The sequence below is a fragment of the Tympanuchus pallidicinctus genome, unplaced genomic scaffold (assembly GCF_026119805.1).
Source record: "Tympanuchus pallidicinctus isolate F22 unplaced genomic scaffold, pur_lepc_1.0 scaffold3, whole genome shotgun sequence".
Lineage (NCBI taxonomy): Eukaryota > Metazoa > Chordata > Aves > Galliformes > Phasianidae > Tympanuchus > Tympanuchus pallidicinctus.
In genome coordinates this window covers 42,334,393-42,355,963 of record NW_026294747.1, presented here as the reverse complement: position 1 = coordinate 42,355,963, position 21,571 = coordinate 42,334,393, and the positions used below count along the sequence as shown (strand labels likewise).

The window sequence follows — 21,571 nt, the reverse complement described above, 5'->3', positions numbered from 1 at the left end:
AAATGTAAATATTTGTAAAAAGAAATCTTTTGTATATTTTTGTGAAAATGTAGTTCCCCAACAGATACAAAACGTTTAATAAAAAAGTGCATTCATGTTCCTGCTCCCCACGTTCCATCATTATGGTGCCCATTAAGATATTACTGGGAAGCTTCACTGGAAGTTTTCCAAAGAAATTTATTACAGCGTGTCCAGGATTTGGGTGTGCTGCAAGATAAAGAGATTCTTCAGAATCAGACTCAGAGATACGTTCTCACTTCCACTTATAAAGGATGATATCTGAAACCATTTTCTTTCAAGAGAAGTGGTGTTTAATTTCGTAAGGTTTTTGAATAGAGCACAACATCACATTTCTGCTTAATCGTTCCTATGAAGTGTTTTTGTGCCCCCCTGTGCCACTCTTTGAGAAAGCAGCCAGGGTCTGATAACTATTGCATGGCAAAAAGATCCAACAAACCAGCAACTTCTTCTTCCCAGTGAAGAGGTTAAGGGTTGAGGCACTGTTTGCTAGGACAGCACTGCGCGTCATACCAAACACCTGCTGACGGGAAAAAAGTACTTCTGGCATAATCTTAATACAGGAATAAACTTCCTAATAACGATACATTTCTTTGCCACACCTAATCTTAAGCAAGAAACATTATTCAAACAGAACACAAAATGTGCTTTGAAAGTTTTTAATGGAATTTAAAGTAAACTTTTATTACACAGACATCTTCTTACCGCGTAAAAAAAAAATGTAAAATTGCTCAAGCTTACAAACTTGGAAAATTAGAGACATTTCAAGTATGCAATCAACTTTGTTTTATGAAAACAATGTATATTAAAAGTTCAAAATGCATGAATTCTTCTAACATCCCGTGCCCGGGGGTTAGCTGTCCTTTCCACTACTGTCCAAAGGAGGCAGAGTTCAGTCCCCATTTGTATCACCGTCATTCACTGTGGGGAAAGAGAGAAACAAGCCATGTAACTCCTACCCTTTTGAAAAGATGATTTCCTACCTTTGTAGCAATCAAGAGTTTTTGTTTATTTTTTAAATGAGATTAAATGAAGTAAAACGCTCAGGCAATGTGAGTATCTTTAAGATGGACCAATGACTGGAGCTTTGGGACAGCTGAAGCTGCTCTGCCACCGAGTCTCCTGGCCTGAACAGAGAACTGCCCAGCTCACAAACACTTTAAAGAAGAATCTGAACATTTTGTGGAAAAGAGAGCTTGGTAAGAAACATAAAAGAGTGGTTAAGAACAACTGATGTTGTGTTTACCAACTTTTAGTTGAATAACACTAAAAATCCAACACATCTAGGCCAGGATTTCAGCAGCTCTTCCACATCCTAACTGAAGGGCACTTGCATTGTAGTGTTCCATCACATCAGTAAACATTTATGGTACTGAGACCAGCCAGTAAGGAGTTCTCTTCAAGAAAGACGCCTCTAACAGCTATCTTTCTTCAAATAATCTTGGCTGTTGATCACAGACACTACACTCATATCAGTAAAATTACATTTGTGACTTCAGTAGACTTATCGAGGAAAAAATAAAATAAAATCACCTGGTTTGAGTTCGAGTCCATTTCAAGGCATGGCGTGGAGGGACAGCAATAGCTGGATGGTAGAATGTGCAGTCTGGCCTTGTACACTGGGTGTTAAACCTACAATGCTAAAAATGAAAGCACGTTAGAACAAGCTACTTGATGGTGGCTTTTTAATTCCCAAACAAGCTAACCTTGAGAGTTACATGGAAATTTGTATCGCTGTACGATGTTTCAGATCATTCAACTGATGGTCTCAGAGATGAGTGCTGTCAGTTCAACCCAGAGCAGAAAGGCATCCCTGCTTGTAAATGTTAACTGTGAGTTAAATGCTCCAAGACCACCACTAAACTGACAGGTGGAAATCCATTCACTTCAAGCCATTTCAGCACCATTAGAGATTGAAAAAGCACTAAGCTTCCTGGAGTGAAACTACGTATGGGCACAATTTTCAAGCACTTTGGTTATAAAGCCTTCTAATATAAGTTGCATTGATGTACTCTGGTAACTGGTCAGTTGCTGAAGTTTTCGCACACTGCAGCATGCCCAAAGGAAAACTCAGGAGTCTGAAATATATTACTTTCAGATTTTTTGTGAAGTCATTGTATGTTGTTTCTGAGCTAATATTAAAATGTGAAATGTGAAAGCAAAAAATAGGAAATGTTAGTGACATTTCCTGACTCAAAGCAATGTATTTCAAGTACTTTGTAGAAAAGAAGCAAAGACACAGGAGATAGTTCTTACTTTTGGGTGGTAAAATGGACATTCCATTTTCTTACAAGCAGGAAAAAACTTGCACAGCGGGCTGCTGGAGGATACAGACTGTGCGGGCAGTGGTGCTAATAAAAAAGAACAGGAAGATGACATCAATCAGAACAAATTGCTTTTTAAAATGTAATTCCACAAAGATACATCAATCCTTTCACAAGAAATTACACTTTATAATACACCACAGTTCTGCAAGAAATAGAGGAAACCCATCACAGTGTGCTAAGTGGATCTCAGCCTGTGGTACAACAAGACTATCAGGTAATCACTATCCTCAGTTCTGCACTATTTTGCAGCAGAAGTGCCATGGTAACACTTCAACACATTTAGCAGTGATCCTGGTAGGCAGAAAACTTCATGTGCTGCATTTAGACAGCTGAAAGCCCGCTAGAGTGCAAGCCAATAGAAATGAAATGCACAGGCAGTGCACCCTCCAGGAATACACTGGAGCTGCTGGAAATGATAAGGAGATAAGCACATTGTGTTATGTCTGCTGGTAAAGTAACAAAACTGCATCCTACTATGGCTGAGGACTAAGACACTTCCAAAAAATCACAACTTCAGTGGTGCAGCCCTTGGCACTGCTCAAGGGCTTAGGAATACCAACGATGCTTCAAGCACAGCAGTTGCTGTCATAGGGTAACCTCATTCCCTGAAAGTCATCTTTTCACTATAAAAGCAAATTCCTACAAAAAAAGCTCACATATTTCACCCCTTCTGTTTTCAATTTGCATCATAAGCTCTGTAACATGAATTAATTGAGAACAAATTTGAGAACTGCAGTGCTGGCTAACTCCTCCAGCAGAAGGAACTACTTGTGCAAGGCACCACTCTGGCCTTGCATAGAGGGTGAGATTTTATACAGACTCACGAGTAACAGCATTCTGGGATATATATATTTTTTTAATAGCAAACACAGGTTTTTGTCATAATTCTGGATTATTATTGTTATCTAACATTAACACATCAAAGAAAATTAAGTCACATCACACAAAAATATATATATGTTTTCATCAATTACATTTTCTGCTCCTTCTATACTACCTTCCCTTCATTTAAGGCTCAGAAAACAAAAGGAGCTCACCTGGTTTCGGAGATGGAAGTGGGTTTCGTCGACTGGCATGAGTGTAAGGGCAGTCTGGTTTAGTGCATTTTGCATCATATTTACAGTTTGGATGGATGAACAAGCATTTATCAGCAAACTTGCAGTTGGGAAAAACTCTGAGTAAAAAGAAATTAAGATATAAGCTCTGACTGGAGCAAAATCCTCAAGCAGCTGTTGCACATGAAAGCCAGACTATTACACAGTTTTGCTGCCGAGAACTGCAGCAGGGTCTGCACATGTATGTTAGTTACTTCCAAAGCCAGGCATGCAGACAGAGTGTACAAGCCATGCTGACTCATCTGCATCCATTTCCCCTATGTACTCTTTTCATTCACAGTAAACAACAGAACTACTCCACACTCAGTGCAGTTCCTTCACAAGCTGCTTGTTGCAGGCTAAAGCATCATCCTTAGCGTGTAGTGCCGAGCAGCAAAGGCACCATGAATTCAGATGTTTGTGTGGGGAGAGGGCACAGAGTTTCCAAAATGATATGGCTTATGTAGAGGAAATGCCATTCTGTATTTAGGTATGTGGGATTTAAAAAGGAAAATTCTAATAACTGAGTAAAGGAAGCCACCCAGCATTTATCTCAAAACAGAAATCTTCCTCTAGATTGTTGCTGCTTGTGAAAGAGAAGTCAAACGCTCAGTGCACATTCACAAGTTTGCTTTCAAATCAAAAATTACAGCAGCACCATATAATGGTACCTTAACATACTGAAAAGCATTGTCACAACCCACTGCCTAGTTACATCAGTACCACAATAGATTTATGCTGCGTTGGGAAAATTACCACCACAGAAGGGAAATTTGGAGCGCTGAAGTAAAAATAATGGTAAGATTTCAAGTGGATGAGCTTTGTACTACTCACTTGCAAGGTTGTGTGGGGTGATGGTACATACATTCATCTCCATTTTTGCAAGCAGGCCAGTACTTGCAGCGCTCGAGCACCTTCTCCTGCTTCTGTAGCACATTCAACTGTTCCATTTCCACTAGGAAGGAAAAGAAACAAACAAACAAATAGATCTGATAACTTTTTGGTTCCATACACATTTTGACTTACATAGTATAGCATAATTGAAATTCAAAATATTTTCTATTTTTCATGTGCCCACCCACCTCAGCTCAACTGATGACAAGCCTCTACTAAAAAGAAATTATCAACAGCAAAAAAGTGTGTGTTTTTACAAATAGGATTTATTAGTATGGCACTTCAGACTAACTTCATTTACAAATTAAGAATCCTTAACAGATACACACCTATACCTGAAACACTTCCTGTACAACAAAGCTTTAGTCAGGAGCATGAATGAAGCAATGCTGGTAAAAGCACACATTCGTAAGGGTGTTACTCTAATATGTCTTTCACTGTACCAGTAAAAGGGTACCAATGAATGACAGAATTGCAGGGGTTGGAAAGGACCTCAAGAGTTCATAGGGTCCAAACCTCCTGCTAAAGCAGGTGCCCTACAATAGGTCACACAGCTCCAGATGGGTCCTGAATATCTGCAGAGAAGAGATCCAGAGATTTTCCAGTGCTCCATTCACCCTTATCATATAGAAGCCCTTCCACGTTAGTATGGAACTTCCTATGTTCATAACTCCTTGCACTATTGCTACACACCACCAAGAAGAGCCTGGCCTCATCCATTTGTGGCCCACCTCCCAGTAGATATTAGTAAGCATTTATCAGATCCCCTCTCAGTCTTCTTTTCCCCAGGCTGAACAGCAGACACAGGTTACTCAGCCTTCCTTCATACAGGAGATGCTCCAGGCCTGTAATCATATTTGTTGCTGTTTGCTGAACTCCTTCTAGGAAACCCCTGTCTTTTTTCAACTGGGGAGCCCAGAACTGGACACAGTAGTCTCGTGGTTACCTTAACATTGTGTACTTCTTTAAGACTGCATAAAATGAACAGTAACACTGAAGCCAGTGGGACAGAAAGGTTCACAGAAAACACCTACAGGATTAAGACCAGAACTCCCCCACAGTTTTCCTGTAACTGTTCATACATTTACTACTGGATCCGTGAATCTTCAGTGTTCTTCACACAGTATCAAATATTATCCTTTATTTAGTTCTGAAAAGTTGGATGCACTGCTACTGTAGAAAATAAAAGTCTCTGTTTTCATAAGAAATCTAAATAAGCTGAATTCAAGCATGACTTTAAGCACTCACCAGATCAATGACAAAACAGCAGCCTTTCTATTTTTTATCAAATTCAAAACAGAAACAATTTAAGCTTAGGTTTCCGTACACAGATCCCACATTATTCAAAATATATTCCAGCAGCTGAAAACTCAACCAACACCTTGTGTTCAAAATACTTGAAAATACACCAATGTTCAATGCACATTTTGGTACGAAAAATCTAGACAGAAACATTAAGGTTAATACCAACTGATGCATTTGTTGGAGACATGGGAAAGCATTCATCACAAAATCTGTCTAATTAACCAGAAGTGCAGATTTCTGGTGATGAAGACAAACTACATTTTCAAATGAGAAAAAAAAAACCCAAAAACAATCACCACTACTGAGCTGTACAGAGTGGTATTGCTCTCCTTTATCAAGATAAAAGCCTCTAAATATACGAACCCACTGAACTACCACCTTTCATTTGCCTCAAGGATGTTCTCATGGGAAAGATAAATACCATTGCTTTGATTTGTTGAGAATGATAACATCCAGAAGTTCTACATGCAATCAAACCACCACATTAGTGTTAGATCCTGTTGGCAAGGGTAATTACCATCAGAACTGTCTAGCTGCCGGGTTACAATCTGCATCTGCTGTGCTCGAAGGCCTTTCAATCCTTTGCCTGCACATATATTTTGGGTAATTGGCTTTAATCCTTCAGTTATGTACATGTCTTCCTCTTCTTGATCTGAAAGGTATCCCGGGGGACTGGGCACACCATCCAGTGTCACGATGAACTTGGGGCTAGCAGGTTTCTCTGGCTGTGCAATCTGGTCTCTATAAAATAAAGAAATGTAGTAGAAATAGATTCTTACTCAAGTCTCCCAAGTAAAAAATGTGAGCTGCCTTTGTACCAGTAGTATCACAAGCCATAGAGTAACACAGCATCAAACTTTATTTTAAGACTAACAATAATTAACTTCAATTACTCATAAGTGTTTGCTTTCAGGAGTCTCTTGCACACCAGTAAGTAATACAGATTACAGCAGCATCCAGCACAGAACTGCTGGGTACACTCAAGTTTGCTGCACCCAGCTAAACATACAGATCTGAAAGCCTCTAACAAACACAGACACAGGAAAGTGATTATCATTTAAGGGATTTTGTTTATGACAGTACTTTAAGGGGATAGCAAAGTATAAAACCAGGAGATGCATGCGTGTTTTCTCCACTCTTTCAATGTCCCATCCATTCCATCTGAGTAATTACCTACACCATCGTGACTGTAAATGTTTGGTAACTCACTATGGAGCTCTTGTCTTTGACACAAAGTGATGGTATAAACTTTGTTTCTCTATGAAACTGGGCTAAAAGCAACTACAGTGCAGAATGCCTCTAAAAAAGAGAAAAAAAACAGTGCTGACAGCATGACTAGGCAGAACTCTTAAGTTTAAGTAGTCAGAAACAGTTCCATTTACTGCCTTTCTCCTGACACCAAAGCTGTCAACTGTGAATTGTGTCAACTACTCTGAAAGATTTTCCTTTGTGGTTTGCTCGTTCACTGCTGGTTTTGGTCTTAATCACCACGTGCTCTTAATGCCAATCATAGAAATGAAACCTGAGTTTCCCAAACACAATGAGAGAGCACAGCAGCCCATAGCGATGAAGTACATCATGTAACTATGAGCAGTTTTTGCTTACCAGGTGAGATGCAGACACATACAGATAAAACTATTTGCCAGCAGGAATACTGAGTCCTTTAAAGAAATAGAAAAATTACTGTATGCTGCTCATTCCTTTGGATAAATAAAAAAACAACGCCACCCACAACGAATCATTTGCAACTGATGAGAAATTTAAACTCCTGGCCAAACTCACAAGGTGACTTAAATCTCTTGTTCCACACACTGTGTGACTGTTGTGGTACTGAGTTTCATGCAGAATGTGCTGTTTTCCTTCCAATACTGACAGCTCAAGCAAGGCTGCTCTTACTTTTATTGCATTAAAAGGCATTTCATAAAAAACACAAAAGAAAGTGAAACAGGTTCTGCCTTCTGCCCAAGGCAACGTTCAACATGAGTTCATTTTTCACGATTACACAGATCTTGGCTGGACGTGCCAACCAACAGAACGGCTGAACGATTCCTTTTAATCCACAAACATTCTGACTTTATGAGAAATAACTTTCTACCGTGTCTGTATCAGACGTCCCGAGAGCACTCGCATTGCCTCTGTGGCCCTCTTTCCCAGTTGCTGATTCTGTGGTGCTATTTCCTCAGACAGCTTGGGCTTCTTCAAGATGAATGACCTCGTATCAGTATGGACCATCGATTCTCCATCGTAGTAATCTGATTTGGGAGAAAAATTACATTAAAAAAAAAAAAAATCACAAAAATAATCATGTAATTGCACTGTAACTTACATCATAACTAACAAAAGTCCATTTACATGGCCAAAGAACTACATTTCTTTTGTTCTAAATTCTTACTAGTAGCTTACAGAAAACATTTTTACTTTCTTGCTTTTTCCATAAACATTGATCAGTGGGAACCATAGACAATATTAGGCTTGCACAGAAAACCTTGCACTGGAATGTAATAATGCTGTACTGAAACAGCACTGAAGGAAACATACACACAAAATCTCTCAGCTCTGCACACCTACTGATGTAACAGTTTCTCTCCTGAGACACGTAGAAAGTAGAAAATACTAGAAATAGGTATCAATAACCAGAAAGGAAATTTTCTTTTAGTATCACTACCAGTAGCATTTGAGAATGAGCAAATTTTCATTAGGAATAAAAGATCATGAGACTTAACCTTGAGTTATTTGCAAGGTATCCTCAACGACGGGATCCACCTGCAGCCGAGAAGAGAGCTCCTTTTGTTCTGCTCCTAAAGCAAAGAAACAAAAAAACCCACCAAGAATCAGGAGCGTAATTTACTCTGTGTCACAATGCTGCTATAGACTAATGCATGAAGCTTTAAAAATGAAGTAAAACTGAAGCATACTCTCATAGATCATAACTCCCCCACAACTTGAACAGTGACGTCTGTTCTCATTACGAACCACCTTCTTCATTGTTTCAGAAACAAGTTTGCTCCAGACAGACAGCATAGCTGTCTGGAGGTGATGACTATTCAGAGAACACACACACCCATGACAGCAGTACCCTGCAACAGACTGGGTTCTTTGTAAAAAAAGGTGAAACAAATAGCAACATTCTATATTTGACTGACAGCTTGAGAAAAACTATTTTGCTTTCTGTTTCTTAAGATGTCATTCCATCTCAGTTGAAAAAGTGCCGTAACTTCACGAATATTTTCTGCACATCAATTCAGAAACTGAGAAATGTTGTTCTTCCGTATTTTACAGACACAATTCCAACTATTTTGTTGGAATCCTTTTGTTTCCAATCCTTACCAATGACAAAGAACTGATGTAACAAAGACCTGAAACCAAATTTTGCTCAGCAGAATCACAGAATTGTAGGGGTTGGAAGGGACCTCCAGAGATCATCGAGTCCAACCCCCCTGCCAAAGCAGGTTCCCTACAGCAGGTCGCACAGGTAGGCATCCAGGCAGGTCTTGAACATCTCCAGAGAAGGAGACTCCACCACCTCCCTGGGCAGCCTGTTCCAGCAATCTGACTTAGTAAGAGTAAACTCATTTCTCAAAGGAGCATTTTTCTACCATGTTACTTCCGTAATTCCTTGTAACACATATATTCTTTCATGCTGAAAAAGCAGTCTGATTACCATCAGACACTGTACCATTTTCCCTTAAAGAGTTTCCTAACAGAAGCAAAAGTAAAGCTTACTATTCATAGTTACAACTACTCTGATATCCAACACCAACACAATGAAGTAAAACTTTAAAATTCTTTGTGTGATTAAAACACATTGGAAAGAATCTCTAATTCTACACATGCTACAAAATTGTTCCAACCATACATTATCTTAATTCTCATATAAGCTTTACAATAGCACTACTCCTACAAGATGTCAAGGAAAAAAATGCAAAGAATTCACCCAAATATACATGGATAAATTCACTTATTGTATTTGTTTATGCAAAATCATTCTTCCATGATAGACCAGAATGCTGTATCGTCCTTTGTTTGCAGATTAACTCATCCAAAGTTATCTGTGTATGGTTATATTCTACAGCAATGCTTCAAAAAGCTTCTTGGTTTTCAGGTCATTTCCACATGCAACTCTTGAGGATGACTTAAAAAATTAAACATCTCTTTTTCTTTGCTCAACCTGCTGTAAAATGACATTCTCTGGAATAAATTATTAAAGAATATTATCAGATGACCTTGAATTCCTTCAACTGTCTGCTCCTTTGGCTCTTCTACTTGAAGCTGGGAACACAGAGCAGGGAGTCTGCTTTGCAGATGGATTACTTCTAAGTGAGACTCTTCTGGGCTGATTCGAGTTCTTGGTGCAACTGGAACAGTCTGTTTCTGTGGAACTTTAAATGCAGAAACAATGGTAAATCACTTAATCTAATCCAAGCACTACTTTTACATATGAAGCTAAAATAGCTCCAATAGATTATGCACACAAACCTCAACCATCTGTTCAGATGAAAAGGATCTTTAGCTACCTGTATGATTCTCAGTGAGAAAGTGCACTCATGGATGTGCACAGAACACTCCATGAGCTCTATCACAGAACATCTACTTGTAAGAAAAAACTGAATGAAGGAGTCAAACACATCTCATGCCCTTAGATCAAGTTACCAGCACCCACACAACACTGAAAATACTAGTAACTACTAGAAAGCAAGAAACAGGTTCCCAATGACCATTCTGTAAATACGTTAACATAGAAGAAGATATCTGATTCTTACTGTTAGTTCACAGGTTCTGCAAGAGAGCAGGCAAGAAATTTTGGATAGCCCTCAGTCTTACTCCAGATGGCATAAAAGTAATGGTTCAGGCAGCTTAGTGAATGCTCCTTCACTGCCAACATGCAATGCTTCAAGCTGAAGCACATCCAATGAAGTGACAGCACAAAGGCAACAGCTAGATTTGCCCTTCATTAGTCAAAGTCCTTCCTAGCTAGGAAAACTGAATGCCAACACACAGGCAACTGCTCAGCTGCTGTATCAAGAGCATCTCAGTACCCAAAACCACTGAACTAAAGTTCTGCTTATAGAGAATATAAGCTCATATACCAAACAGTACGTTCCTTGTAATTCTGTGTCTTGATTACCTACATCCAGTATACTTTGATTTTTTTGCTGTTTGGCTTTCTTCTCCTCTCAAAGGGAAGAACAGCGCAGAAAAGAGACACAAGAGCAAACAATTAGCTCCAACAATACGCCTAATAATGAGTACTTTCTCCTTGGCAACTGTTAACACTTGAAAAAACTTCTGGTACTTTCATTTTGTAGAAGAGAAGATTCCAGGGAGCACTCATTACAGCCTTCCAGTACTTGAGGGGAGCCTATAAACACCAGGGAGACTGGCATTTTACATGCTCTGATAGTGATGGGACGAGTGGGAAAGGTTTCAAGCGAAAAGACAGGAGATTCAGACTAAATGTTAAGCAGTAATTTCTTCAGATATAGGTTGGATGGCACCCTGGGCAGCCTGATCTGGCAGGTGGCTAGTCTGCCTGTGGCAGAGGGGTTGGAAACAGATGGCTTTTTTAAGGTCTCTTCTAATTCTACGGTTTTGCCTCTAGATACTTTACAGGCTTACTGTGTTGACTAATATATTTTAAATACCTCTTTCTTCCCCCCTGTGTACACTCATAATTCATCACTGAAGATTGTTACTGTAATGTACACAGGACATGGAAAATCCCTTAGGTATCACCGACATCCACCATTCAACACTGTTTTATCTCTAAGTGCTATGTTCAGACTGGATACATAGAACAGGGCTTGGAATTACTATAGCTCAGCATAAGCATAAAACAATGCTACTTACCTGCAGAATAATTTGTTGTTTTTGTAACTGATTCCTGTGCTTCAGAGATTGCTTTCAGTATTAAATTCTTATTGGCCTGTTTTGAAGGTGGCAGCGAAGGTCTACGTGAGGTGAAAAAAGCAATTAATTGTAGATGGATTGCAACAGGAACCACATCCATGCTAAACACAGGTATTTTAACACGTTAACAAGTTACAATAATACAGATAGAAATCATCACCTAAAAACTCACTTTGCCTATGTTTTCAACCTGTTAAACTACTCTCTGAATGAACGGGGATCCATAAAGTGCTCACAAAAGCAAAGTTCATTTTACCTCTCGTCTTCAGTTGCTGCAAAACCATTCTGCTTCTGAAAGGCACAAATTCTGTCACTCCTGTCCACCCACCTCTGCCCCCCACATTCCTGTTACGCTGTGTGCATTGGTACTAATTATGCAGCTACCTCAGGCAGTAAGATCCAGATGAAGACTGATTTTGTTAAAACTATATTAGTTGTAAAAAAAATTTTCTCTTCTGCTTTCCTTTTCTCTTTGAACATTAAAGTTTAAATCAGGCATTGCTGATGGTGCTGTGGTGCTGAAGCTAAGTTCAGCTTAAAGCAGATTGTATACAAGCTAGCACTACACAGCTACCTGGTCCATAGTTTAAATGCTTTTCCTCTCAGTGCTGGAAGTCAGACACAAACTGCTGACGGATGTTGACTAACACCTGACACTCAAACAGAATGGGGTGGGGAGGAATGTCTTAAATCTTCTGAAAAGTCAAAATAATCTTAAAGCGTAGAGCAACATAAAGAGGCAAATTTCACATTAAAAATATATCCATTAGTTTCTGATCTAAAGTAATAGAGATGGAAATGACAGCAGCATGCACAGTGCCAAAAAGAAAATTAGCTTTATCTGATCAATGACAACTGGTTTGAAAATACTCTGGAAAAAAAGCTGGAATAAACAGGCAGCTCAATCACAACAGTGTGAGAGTACAAAATGTAGAAATGGCCTACTGATTTTTTTTCTGTCAGTTTTCAGAACTGCAAACAGTTTCCACCAATGTCTATTTTCAAATTTTTTTGTTCGTTGAGTTTTTTCTGGAAATTACATAGAATCACCGTGTTCTTAAGTACCTTCTTTCTGGCTTTGCAGGTACAGACACGCTGCTGGAGATGCTTCCAGTCCGTAGTCCATAGTCCTCCTCCTCCTCCTCTTCTTCACCATCGTTACAGAACTTTTTCACTTTGACTACTGAGCTTACAATAGGCAACCTTCTCTTTCTGGCGCCTTCTTCCTGCAGCAAACAGAACAGCCAAAACAATTCATTCAGCATAATGCACACATTAATAAGCAAGCAAAGGAAATACTGCTATTCTACTTACAACCAGAAGATGGGGAACTTGCATTCAAATTGCCTGAACCTAAGACTAAGACACCATTTGCAGAAGCAAATGACAGTCAGCAATAGAGAAATGAACATCAGATACATTTACACTGAAGTACCTCATTAAAAATGTGACAGTAAACAACACTTAGAAAAGGAGGAGAATGAAGTCTAAAGAAAAGACAATTTATTGGACAGCTACAGAGAAAAAGAGGGTTTTTCAAAGCAACGCACAATGCCTTTCAGGGTGCACCCATTAAAATTATTATAGAGAAAAGAGAAATAACTGAGAATGACTTTCTTCCATGCAGTAAGTCTAATTCCTAGATCACTATAAAGATTAAGTTCTAGCTATCTGGCACGTTCCAAAGGACGCTAGCAGCTCTGCAGGCAGTTTGGTGGAGCTCAGAAGTATCATATGCTTTTTCTGACAGCCACTCACCAAACAGTGCACACGGTAGTGACATTTAAATGCTAGCCTGTGGAAAAGCACTGGAGGAGCAATACATATCAGTACTTCCTATAGGAACCACCACTCAGCACTGAACGGCACAAGAACACAAAAGAGGCACTGCTAGGTTTGTACACTATGACTTTCAACAGACTACATGTCCTCCAAGGAGGGAAAAATCTCCTAAGGAGTGGACCTGGACTACACCAATACATAAGACATATGCAATTAAAAACAAACAACACAAACCAATTCCTGAATAAAATAACTTTTTAAAGAAAAGATTTTCCAAAACATGAGGACTTGCCTAAAGATGCAGCACAGTACAGCAAAGGCCCACTTTGTAATTAACACTACTGAAACAGCACTCTTCTGAAGATTACTAATAAAATACCAATAAAAGTATCAAGATTTTATCCTCATGCAACCAAGAAGAGCTGTGACTCAATTGTCAATAATTTATGTGCAGCCTTATACAAATCCCTACATTTTAATTGTCACTTCCCCACCTTAAAAACCAAACACATCAGCAAACATCTCTACAAAGCTTTCCATATTGTCAAACAAAAATCACTGCCCATTTATAAAAATCAGTTAAATTGTAGCAAAGATAGAAAACTACATACACAATGGGAAACATGAGATGGAATACAATGTAAGTAAAACGTCTGCTTTGTTATAACATCAGCCACAACAATCTTCATTCCACTCACACAGATCTCTTAATGGATAGTCTTAAAACTAACCCTACCTGGGTTAGTCTGACTTCCCAAGCTAGTAATGTAGCAATCATCTCTTAGTTTGTGTTTGTACAAAACCTATCACAAAAAGTGCTTAAATGCCATGGCTCTAAACAGCAATACAATGGTCCAAATAAGTAATGTATCTGAGCCTTAGAGACTAATGTGTACCTAACACATGTATGGTGTAGAACAAATCTTATCCTAAAAACACAGACTTGCAGAAGTGTAGATTTGCAAAGCACTTAAAAACACCATGCTAACCCAAAGCTCTTATCTACAGATAAAAATAATTATTTCTGATTAATCACATTCACCACAATGCTAACACATTAGTTCAACTCGAAACAGCTCAAGATGGAAGAGCTCATTAATTCAGCTGTACAGCATCCTGTGACGTGATGACGTTGAACTGCACAATGCCTACCTAACAGTGGAGCAAAGAACAAAATCTCAAACCCACTCACACCAGTAACATTAGTCCACTGATTTTTCCAAGGTGAAGATTTCACTGAAAGAATACATAGAAATTGAGGCTCCTAGCAAGTAAGAGACATAACAATAATCATGGTCAATGATGATACTAACCTCACTGCCTACTTTATCGGCACTGAGTTTGGAGGTGGGTCTGTAACTCTCTGCTAAGCTGCCAAATGCTTCTGGATTGCACAGCTGGACTGTTTCCAAAGACCTGCAGCTCTGTGTTTCTAACTGCCGGCTCCCCTGCAGGTTGCCTTGCTGTGGCAATCTGTGCACCTGTAAGCTGCCATCTGCACTCCTGCTAGCGGGCGGTCGGTAGATTTCAGCAGTAGGTCGAGAAGAACCGTAAGTTACAGTTACAATAGGTTTCTTCCGTGACAAAGGATTCTCCTGTACAAAGTTTAGGTCCTCATCAATTAGATCATCTGGTTCAGGTTTAATGTCAATTACAGCTTCAGAAGGTGACAGTTCCCTCAAAGGCTTGACTGTAGACATTAAGCGGGAGGCAGAACCATCTTCACAAGACTGCCTGATAAAACAAGAAACTGTCAAACATTAACTGTGCAATTAAATTAATCAAAAATTCTGGCTTATAAAACAAAGCCAGATGGGAAGACTCATGAAGGTATCACTTCTTATACAAACCCACCACAAACATCACCATTTTTGTTAATTAATCTAAGCACATCTATTACTGAAAGAAGTTTAATACAATTCCTGAATTAATGTTTTTTTATTTAACAAATTATTGAAATGCCTTCCTCTTCAAAACTACATTGATCTTTCCAAGTAACCGTGTCCTTCAGAACAACTACCACAGTCACACAACTCTGACAGGCTTAATCCATGTCAGTAAGCCATTGGCAGCCTTACCGTGAAGCAGTGTTTCTTTGTTCCTGTGAACTGGTTGAAACTCTTGAGTCAGTTCGCTCAGATCGAGTGCTGGAGACTGCAAGAGGTGGCAAGGTATCCTCACGCCTCCTCTCATCACTCACACATGAACTACTTTTGCTGGAAGAATGGTTGCTCTCAAAGATATTAGGTTCTGAAGATTTTGTACCAGATGGCTCTGCAAAGACAAGTACCTTTAGTTTTATATCAAAGAGGGGTAGTATAGATTTTGCAATAAATCTATCTAGGCAAATGTAGCAAATGAGACATCACTCATATGAAAATAGACCTTAAAAGCTTTTTCGGCTAAAAATATTAAGAAATGTTGGGCATGGGAATAAATTCCTTATCTCAAAAAACAAACAAACAAAAAAACCCCACACCCTCACATTTTCTAAAAGGATCCAAAATAACTATAGAAATTTAAACTAACAAAACAGTCAGCTAAAATATTACTTGAAACTAACTAGACATGCAACACTACATTGAGAAGATAAACTCAATTTCACTCAACATTCATTTTCTTACTTACCAGTAGTTACAGATCGCAGCTTATCCAAAACACCATGGAGCCTGAAAGAGAAGGGGGAGAGAAGAAGAAGCAAAAGAGAAAAAGGAGAAATAGAAAAACCTTAATTCAGAAAAATAATCTTTCAGAAATCAAGTGTCCTTCCTCCGTTAGAATTAGAGTCTTATTTCTACAAGGCTTCGCTTTCCACCAACTGCCAATGTCTAACTTCAAAACGTGAGGCTTTAGGTACCTTGCCTTCAGTGAGCAAACTTCATACATACACGAAGGGTATTCACCACATCATCTACTGTAGGCATTTTGTTGGATTACTGAATGAAGCCAATACTTTCTACTGTTCCACTACAATTGATAGTGTGAGTTCAATGCCTTCAAAAAGAGCGATTTGGAAAACCTAAATTAGAAGCCTCAAGTACAAACAATTTTATTTCACATACAAAACTTTAGTTACACAGCAAAGTTAAAAATAATTCTAAATACAAACCTAAAAAATACACAATTCACAGCACTTAATACAACTCGGGTTCTTCCAATACGCTTTGTGTTTACCGACAATATTCTTCGAGACATGTTGGTGAGCAAAAACATTTCAGCGAGGTACCAAATTTGCTGCTTGCCTGTGAAAAAGGCACCAAGCTGAAGCAACACAGAAAATCAAAAGGCTAAGAAATAATGCTCTTTAAAAACAAACATGCATTACAAAGAGAATTAAAATTAAAAACTACAATAAAATAAAACATTTAAGTACATAACCTAGACAGAATCCCAACCTGATCAGGGGCATCTCCATAATTTTAGACTGAGTATGAGAAAGGAGTCAAAGAGCAAAATGGTATTGAAAACCAGGAGAAACAAAAATGCATGCAAATATAAGCAAGACTTTTCACTAGAATGCCATGAAAGATTTTGTCAGCCGAGTTCTGCTGGTGTGACCACGGCGGATCAGTTTTCACAGTGACCCTCAGCTCTCTGTGACATGACACCTGGTTCACAGTACCAAGGGTTGGCCAACCAGCAGGAGCGGCCAGTTCTGCCACAGAACTGCAGTGAAACTTTCACTATATCACCCAGAAATACTGGCTATAGAGAAAAAACAAGGCAGCAAGGTCTCAGCGAGTATTTCATCGAGCCAGGCACTCATTGGTTAAGTAAAAAGTAAAAATTCTGAGCTGCTTTCAAAAGAAAAAAAAACAACCACAAAAAACAATCAAACACAGCAAGCTAACTACAGTACTACATAACTGCTTTCCCCACAAGTCCTCATGCACTCTTCTGCATACATTTCATCTTTTCTATCACTCTTTTAACCAATTCCTACTTCATCATCTAATAAAGCACTCTGAAATAGAATTTATATTAACAAGTGCAGACACTCAACTGAACATGGAATTTAAACAGGAAATGTGAAAAGCAGCAGGAGACGTAATACCTACATATAGTTGATATACAGTTCTAAATATAAACACAAGACAAATCTTGATTTCCTCCTGTTGAAATTTACTTTGTCTTTATTAGTTTTCAATAAAGTTTGTTTCACTTACAAAGCCAAACAAGTGTTTTCTGCTGCCTATTGCTGTGTTTTTAGCATGTATCGAGATTCAGAGAAAATTAAACTAATCAACATGTTTATCTAATTTTCCAATTGATTCCCGATATTAATGTCAAAAAACTACTGCATGACTTACTAACAGGGTGAAGGTCAAAAATTTTGCTTAGGCATGTCATAAGAGGGAACAAAGCACAAAAATACTACAACTTAAAGAAAAAAAAAAAAGGATTCAAGGTTAATCGCACTTCCCATCCTTATATTTTTGACAAATTGACAAATTCGTATATTTTTGACAAATATTACTTTCAAAGTTTTGAAAGTAAACTCAAATTATACTCCTACAAGTAATGCTGTCAACTGGAAATCCATTGGTTTAAATAATCAATACAGTGAATTGTAATAACTGGAACTAATTTTTACTTTTTGTTGATGTTTATGGTTTGAAAACATACTCAACTTCTAAAATATTTATTGTTGCTATTTAATTGCATTAAAGTTCCTAACTAAACAGAACTCTAATTGCACAGAAGCACTGGAAATGAACGTATCCAGTCAGAATGAAAATTACGAAGGAAATAAACAGAAAAAGAAGGAAATAGGCAGTACATCTCTCATCTGTACATATCAAGGTAGTTTTCCTTAAAACTATGTTGCATTAGAGATCTGAAAATAAGTTTTACTTCAAAAAATATGCAACTTTGATATGCCCCAAAAAAACTCTGGAGTGATGCCGTATCTGCCAAATACCATAGAAGAAAATGCTTAAGAAGTACTGTCATGTCTAAAGCTCTCATATAGCATAGAACAAATTAATTCACCGTTGTCAGGACTTTAGGAAAAAAAAAAAAGGCTCATCTGTTGCTCTTTTGTTCTCTTCACAGCAATTGTGGGGTTCTCTTTTTGTTTTGTACAGCTGGGTAGTGGCGATAAGTAAACAGCCTGAGAGGTGGGAATGCCTAAACATTTGGTGCTAAGCCCTGTCAAAGACAGTATACAGAATTAGATTCACTACTCATCTGTCCTGTAATTCCTACTTGCAACAGCTATCTGAAGAACTACTAGCAGAAAAGAAGATGTTCTTAAAATCATTACTTTTAAAGAATTAACTGCAGTATACGAACCTCCCATGCTCAGAGCGGGCTTTGCAGAAATTACTTTTTAAGTCAAGATACAATGCTCACTTACCTGAGCATTTCAAACTTCATTCAAAAATCTGACTGCTTTTACAAGCAAAACAAGATCTTAAGCCTTCCAGTTACCTTTGAAACTTATTCACTGCAGTCATCTAACTGCTGACAAACTAAAAATGATTTATCTATTAGGGCTGCAAAGTAAAAAGCTTTGATTAATGTACATAATGAGAAGATAAGTAAATGCTTACATTCTCAAGTTTCATTTAGAGGAAGGAATTTACTGATAAGAAGAGTGACAATTAGCTTACAAACATACCATACAGTAAACCTGACTGTATTGTTTCCCAGGAAAAGCGAAAGGTCTTCCGTCATCTGCTCCTGACTCTTCTTATTGGCCACCATAACCATAATATAATCAGGGAGCTCTTCGTCTAATAAAAACAGAAATATGTTGTTTTAAAGTATAACAAATCGTAAACCCCACGTTTTTCTATGATGCCTCTGGTAGGCAGATTTTACCCACACCTGTCTCCACACATCCAACATATCCTTGTTTCATGTATTTCATCAAAATTATTTTAATGAAGCTCTTAATAAGATCTCCATTCATAAGAAGAAAACTATGTTGCACAAATGGAAAACTATGTAGCACATGCAAAATGTTTTTCTGACATGGCCTTCCATACCATGGCCTTTCAACCTCACCCTGCCTCACAGTAATATCCTTTGTTTTGACAAATGTCTGAAATTCAAAATGCTGTCAAAAAGATCCCTAAGAAAGACTGACTTTGTCTCAGGGTGGTCACAGGTAACTGATGTTATATGGAAGGCCTTTGCTTCATATGACCTTTCTTCTTGTGCTTCAAATAACCTTCTTTAAATATTTAAAAAGACACGTCATTGTTTGTTTGTTTCTTTTTCAAATGCTTTGCCACAGTATCTCCCTGCAAGGGAAGACTGTTGTTATTCCATTCATTCATGTCTACATACTGCTCCCCCTTACACTAAGGCTACCCATTTTTTGAAGGAAGCCTTTTTATTTTTCATTTTAGTCCAGCAGTAACTCAGCCTGGAGGTAACTAAACTCATGCTTGATGTTTCTGCATGCGGCAACACAGTTAACAATAAGTAAATACATTGTTCCAGAGAATAGCATTATCCACCTGCTTGTTTCCTACTGACCACCAAACTTAGAGTTGATTGCTAAACAAGTGGTAAAACTTACCAACGTAAGCCCCCAGCTCCTGCAACTTTCCTTTTATAGCACCCTAGAAAATAATGAAACAACATTCAAGAGACAGAACAATGCGATTTAAAATGCAAAATAGTGCGAGCCTCATTTAGTGATGCTTTCCTCCTTAAATATCGGAACATTTTGGTTTAACAGACATTGCTTTTCCTGTTCTTCGCACCTAAGTGCTGTTACAGAACGATTGCCAGCACAACAGCGATAACCACACTTCCAGAACCCCCAGGTCCCAGCCCCTTCTTAAGCACAGACCTTCTGCTCCCAAGGCGCAGAGACAAAAGTCCCGGATGGTTTAAGAAGGTCATTCATTCCTGCCGGGACTTCCAACGCCATTACGGAGCGGAAGCAACTGACAACCTTCTCCCGCTGGGGACACGGGCTGGCACCAATCCGCCCGCTCCGCTCCGGGCAGCGCCTGGCTCCAGGCCCGCGTCCCGCGGTGCCCCAGGCCTCGTCCTGCAGCTCCGAGGGAAGCAGAGGCGGCAGCTGCCCACCGGGCCGCGGGGCCAGGCCCCCTTCCCAAAGCAACGCTAACTTCCCTGCCGGCATCCCTCCCCGGGGAACGCCGGGGCCGAAGGCGACCGCGGCTCCCGGTTCGCCCCACCGCCTCCTTCCCCCGAGAGAAGGGAACCCGGCAGTGCCGGGCCCGCGGCGGCCCGGCCCTCGGAGGAGGCCGGAGGTAGCCCGGACCCTCGGCCGTCGGCGGGGCCCAACCCCGCGAGCGGGGATCGGGGTCGAGCCCCGGCCGCGGGCACACGAGGAGCGACCCGGCCGCTTCTCTCTCACCCGGATCTTGCGGCTGATCTCCGTGCCGATCTCCATGGCCACGCCGTTCCGTGCCGCGGGCCGCCCGCTCCCGTCCCCGCGCGGGCCGTGCAGCGCAGAGCAGGGCAATGCGCGGCCTCCGCCTGCGGCGCCCCCTGCCGGGCCCCGCCAAGCCCTCCGCGTCGCCTCGCAGGGGTCGGGCCGTCCGGGTCGGGCCGCCGCCGGGTCAGTGCGGAGAGGCGAGCGGCGGCAGGGAGAGGAGAGCGGGTCGAGGCGGGAGCGGCGTTGGAGCAGGGCCGGTAGTCACGGGCGGAGGGAAGCGGGCTCGATCGACCGCCCTTCGCTCGGCGCTGCTGTGTCCCGCTCGGGGCCCGCGCCGGTCAGCGCCCTCACGCCCGAGGGAGGCCTCCCTCCGCCGGGCTCCTCGTCAGTGCTTCGTCCAACAGTGCGCGCTCCGGGCTCCGCAGCCTGCGGGGGGTGGCCTGCTGGGACCCCGCGCGGCTGCTATCTGGGTCTGAGCCCGAGTTAACAAATACACGTACGTCTTTCTGACATCTGCCAGTGTTACTGCTATGAGGGATTGCTTTCTGAGGGAGCAGGAACTACACAGAGGAGACAGAAGGCAGACGAACAGAAAGCAAGTCGTGCTATTTGTCTCCTGCACCAACGTCCCACGTCACTTCAGTAGTGACAGTTCAGTGGGCAGTGAAGAACAGAAAGATCAGCATATAAAGTGTCTTTTAACAGTAATAATGCTTGAAGTTTACCCAATGGCAACAGCTGTTTTAATCTCTTTCTGCATCACAGCTCCTAATATAAACCAAACATAATACAGAGGTGGCCTACGCTAATTAATGCTAATGGTCTGAGCTGTTCACCTGACCATACTTTAAAGTGTGCTAGTGTTACAGTGAGATACAGTG

General features: G+C 40.2%; 1 protein-coding gene across 2 annotated transcripts; it reads right to left on the bottom strand.

The window, feature by feature from the left end:
- Positions 1-661: 661 nt before the first annotated feature.
- Positions 662-20,799, bottom strand: ZC3H14 (zinc finger CCCH-type containing 14). 2 transcript variants are annotated; one of them, XM_052693437.1, is made up of 17 exons: positions 20,670-20,799; positions 19,860-19,902; positions 18,951-19,065; positions 15,956-15,996; positions 15,406-15,601; positions 14,641-15,061; positions 12,611-12,771; positions 11,486-11,586; positions 9,862-10,017; positions 8,362-8,436; positions 7,734-7,890; positions 6,156-6,379; positions 4,274-4,394; positions 3,383-3,519; positions 2,275-2,369; positions 1,552-1,658; positions 662-939 (listed from the first exon to the last, which is right to left on the bottom strand). In XM_052693437.1, exons 1-17 carry the CDS (start codon positions 20,703-20,705, stop codon positions 933-935), a joined length of 2,193 nt encoding a protein of 730 aa, XP_052549397.1. In that variant the 5' UTR covers positions 20,706-20,799; the 3' UTR covers positions 662-932. The 2 variants fall into 2 exon arrangements, with proteins under 2 accessions (XP_052549397.1, XP_052549398.1); XM_052693438.1 differs by lacking the exons at positions 19,860-19,902; positions 20,670-20,799 and adding an exon at positions 16,437-16,569 and having other exon boundaries at positions 18,951-19,063.
- Positions 20,800-21,571: the final 772 nt, after the last annotated feature.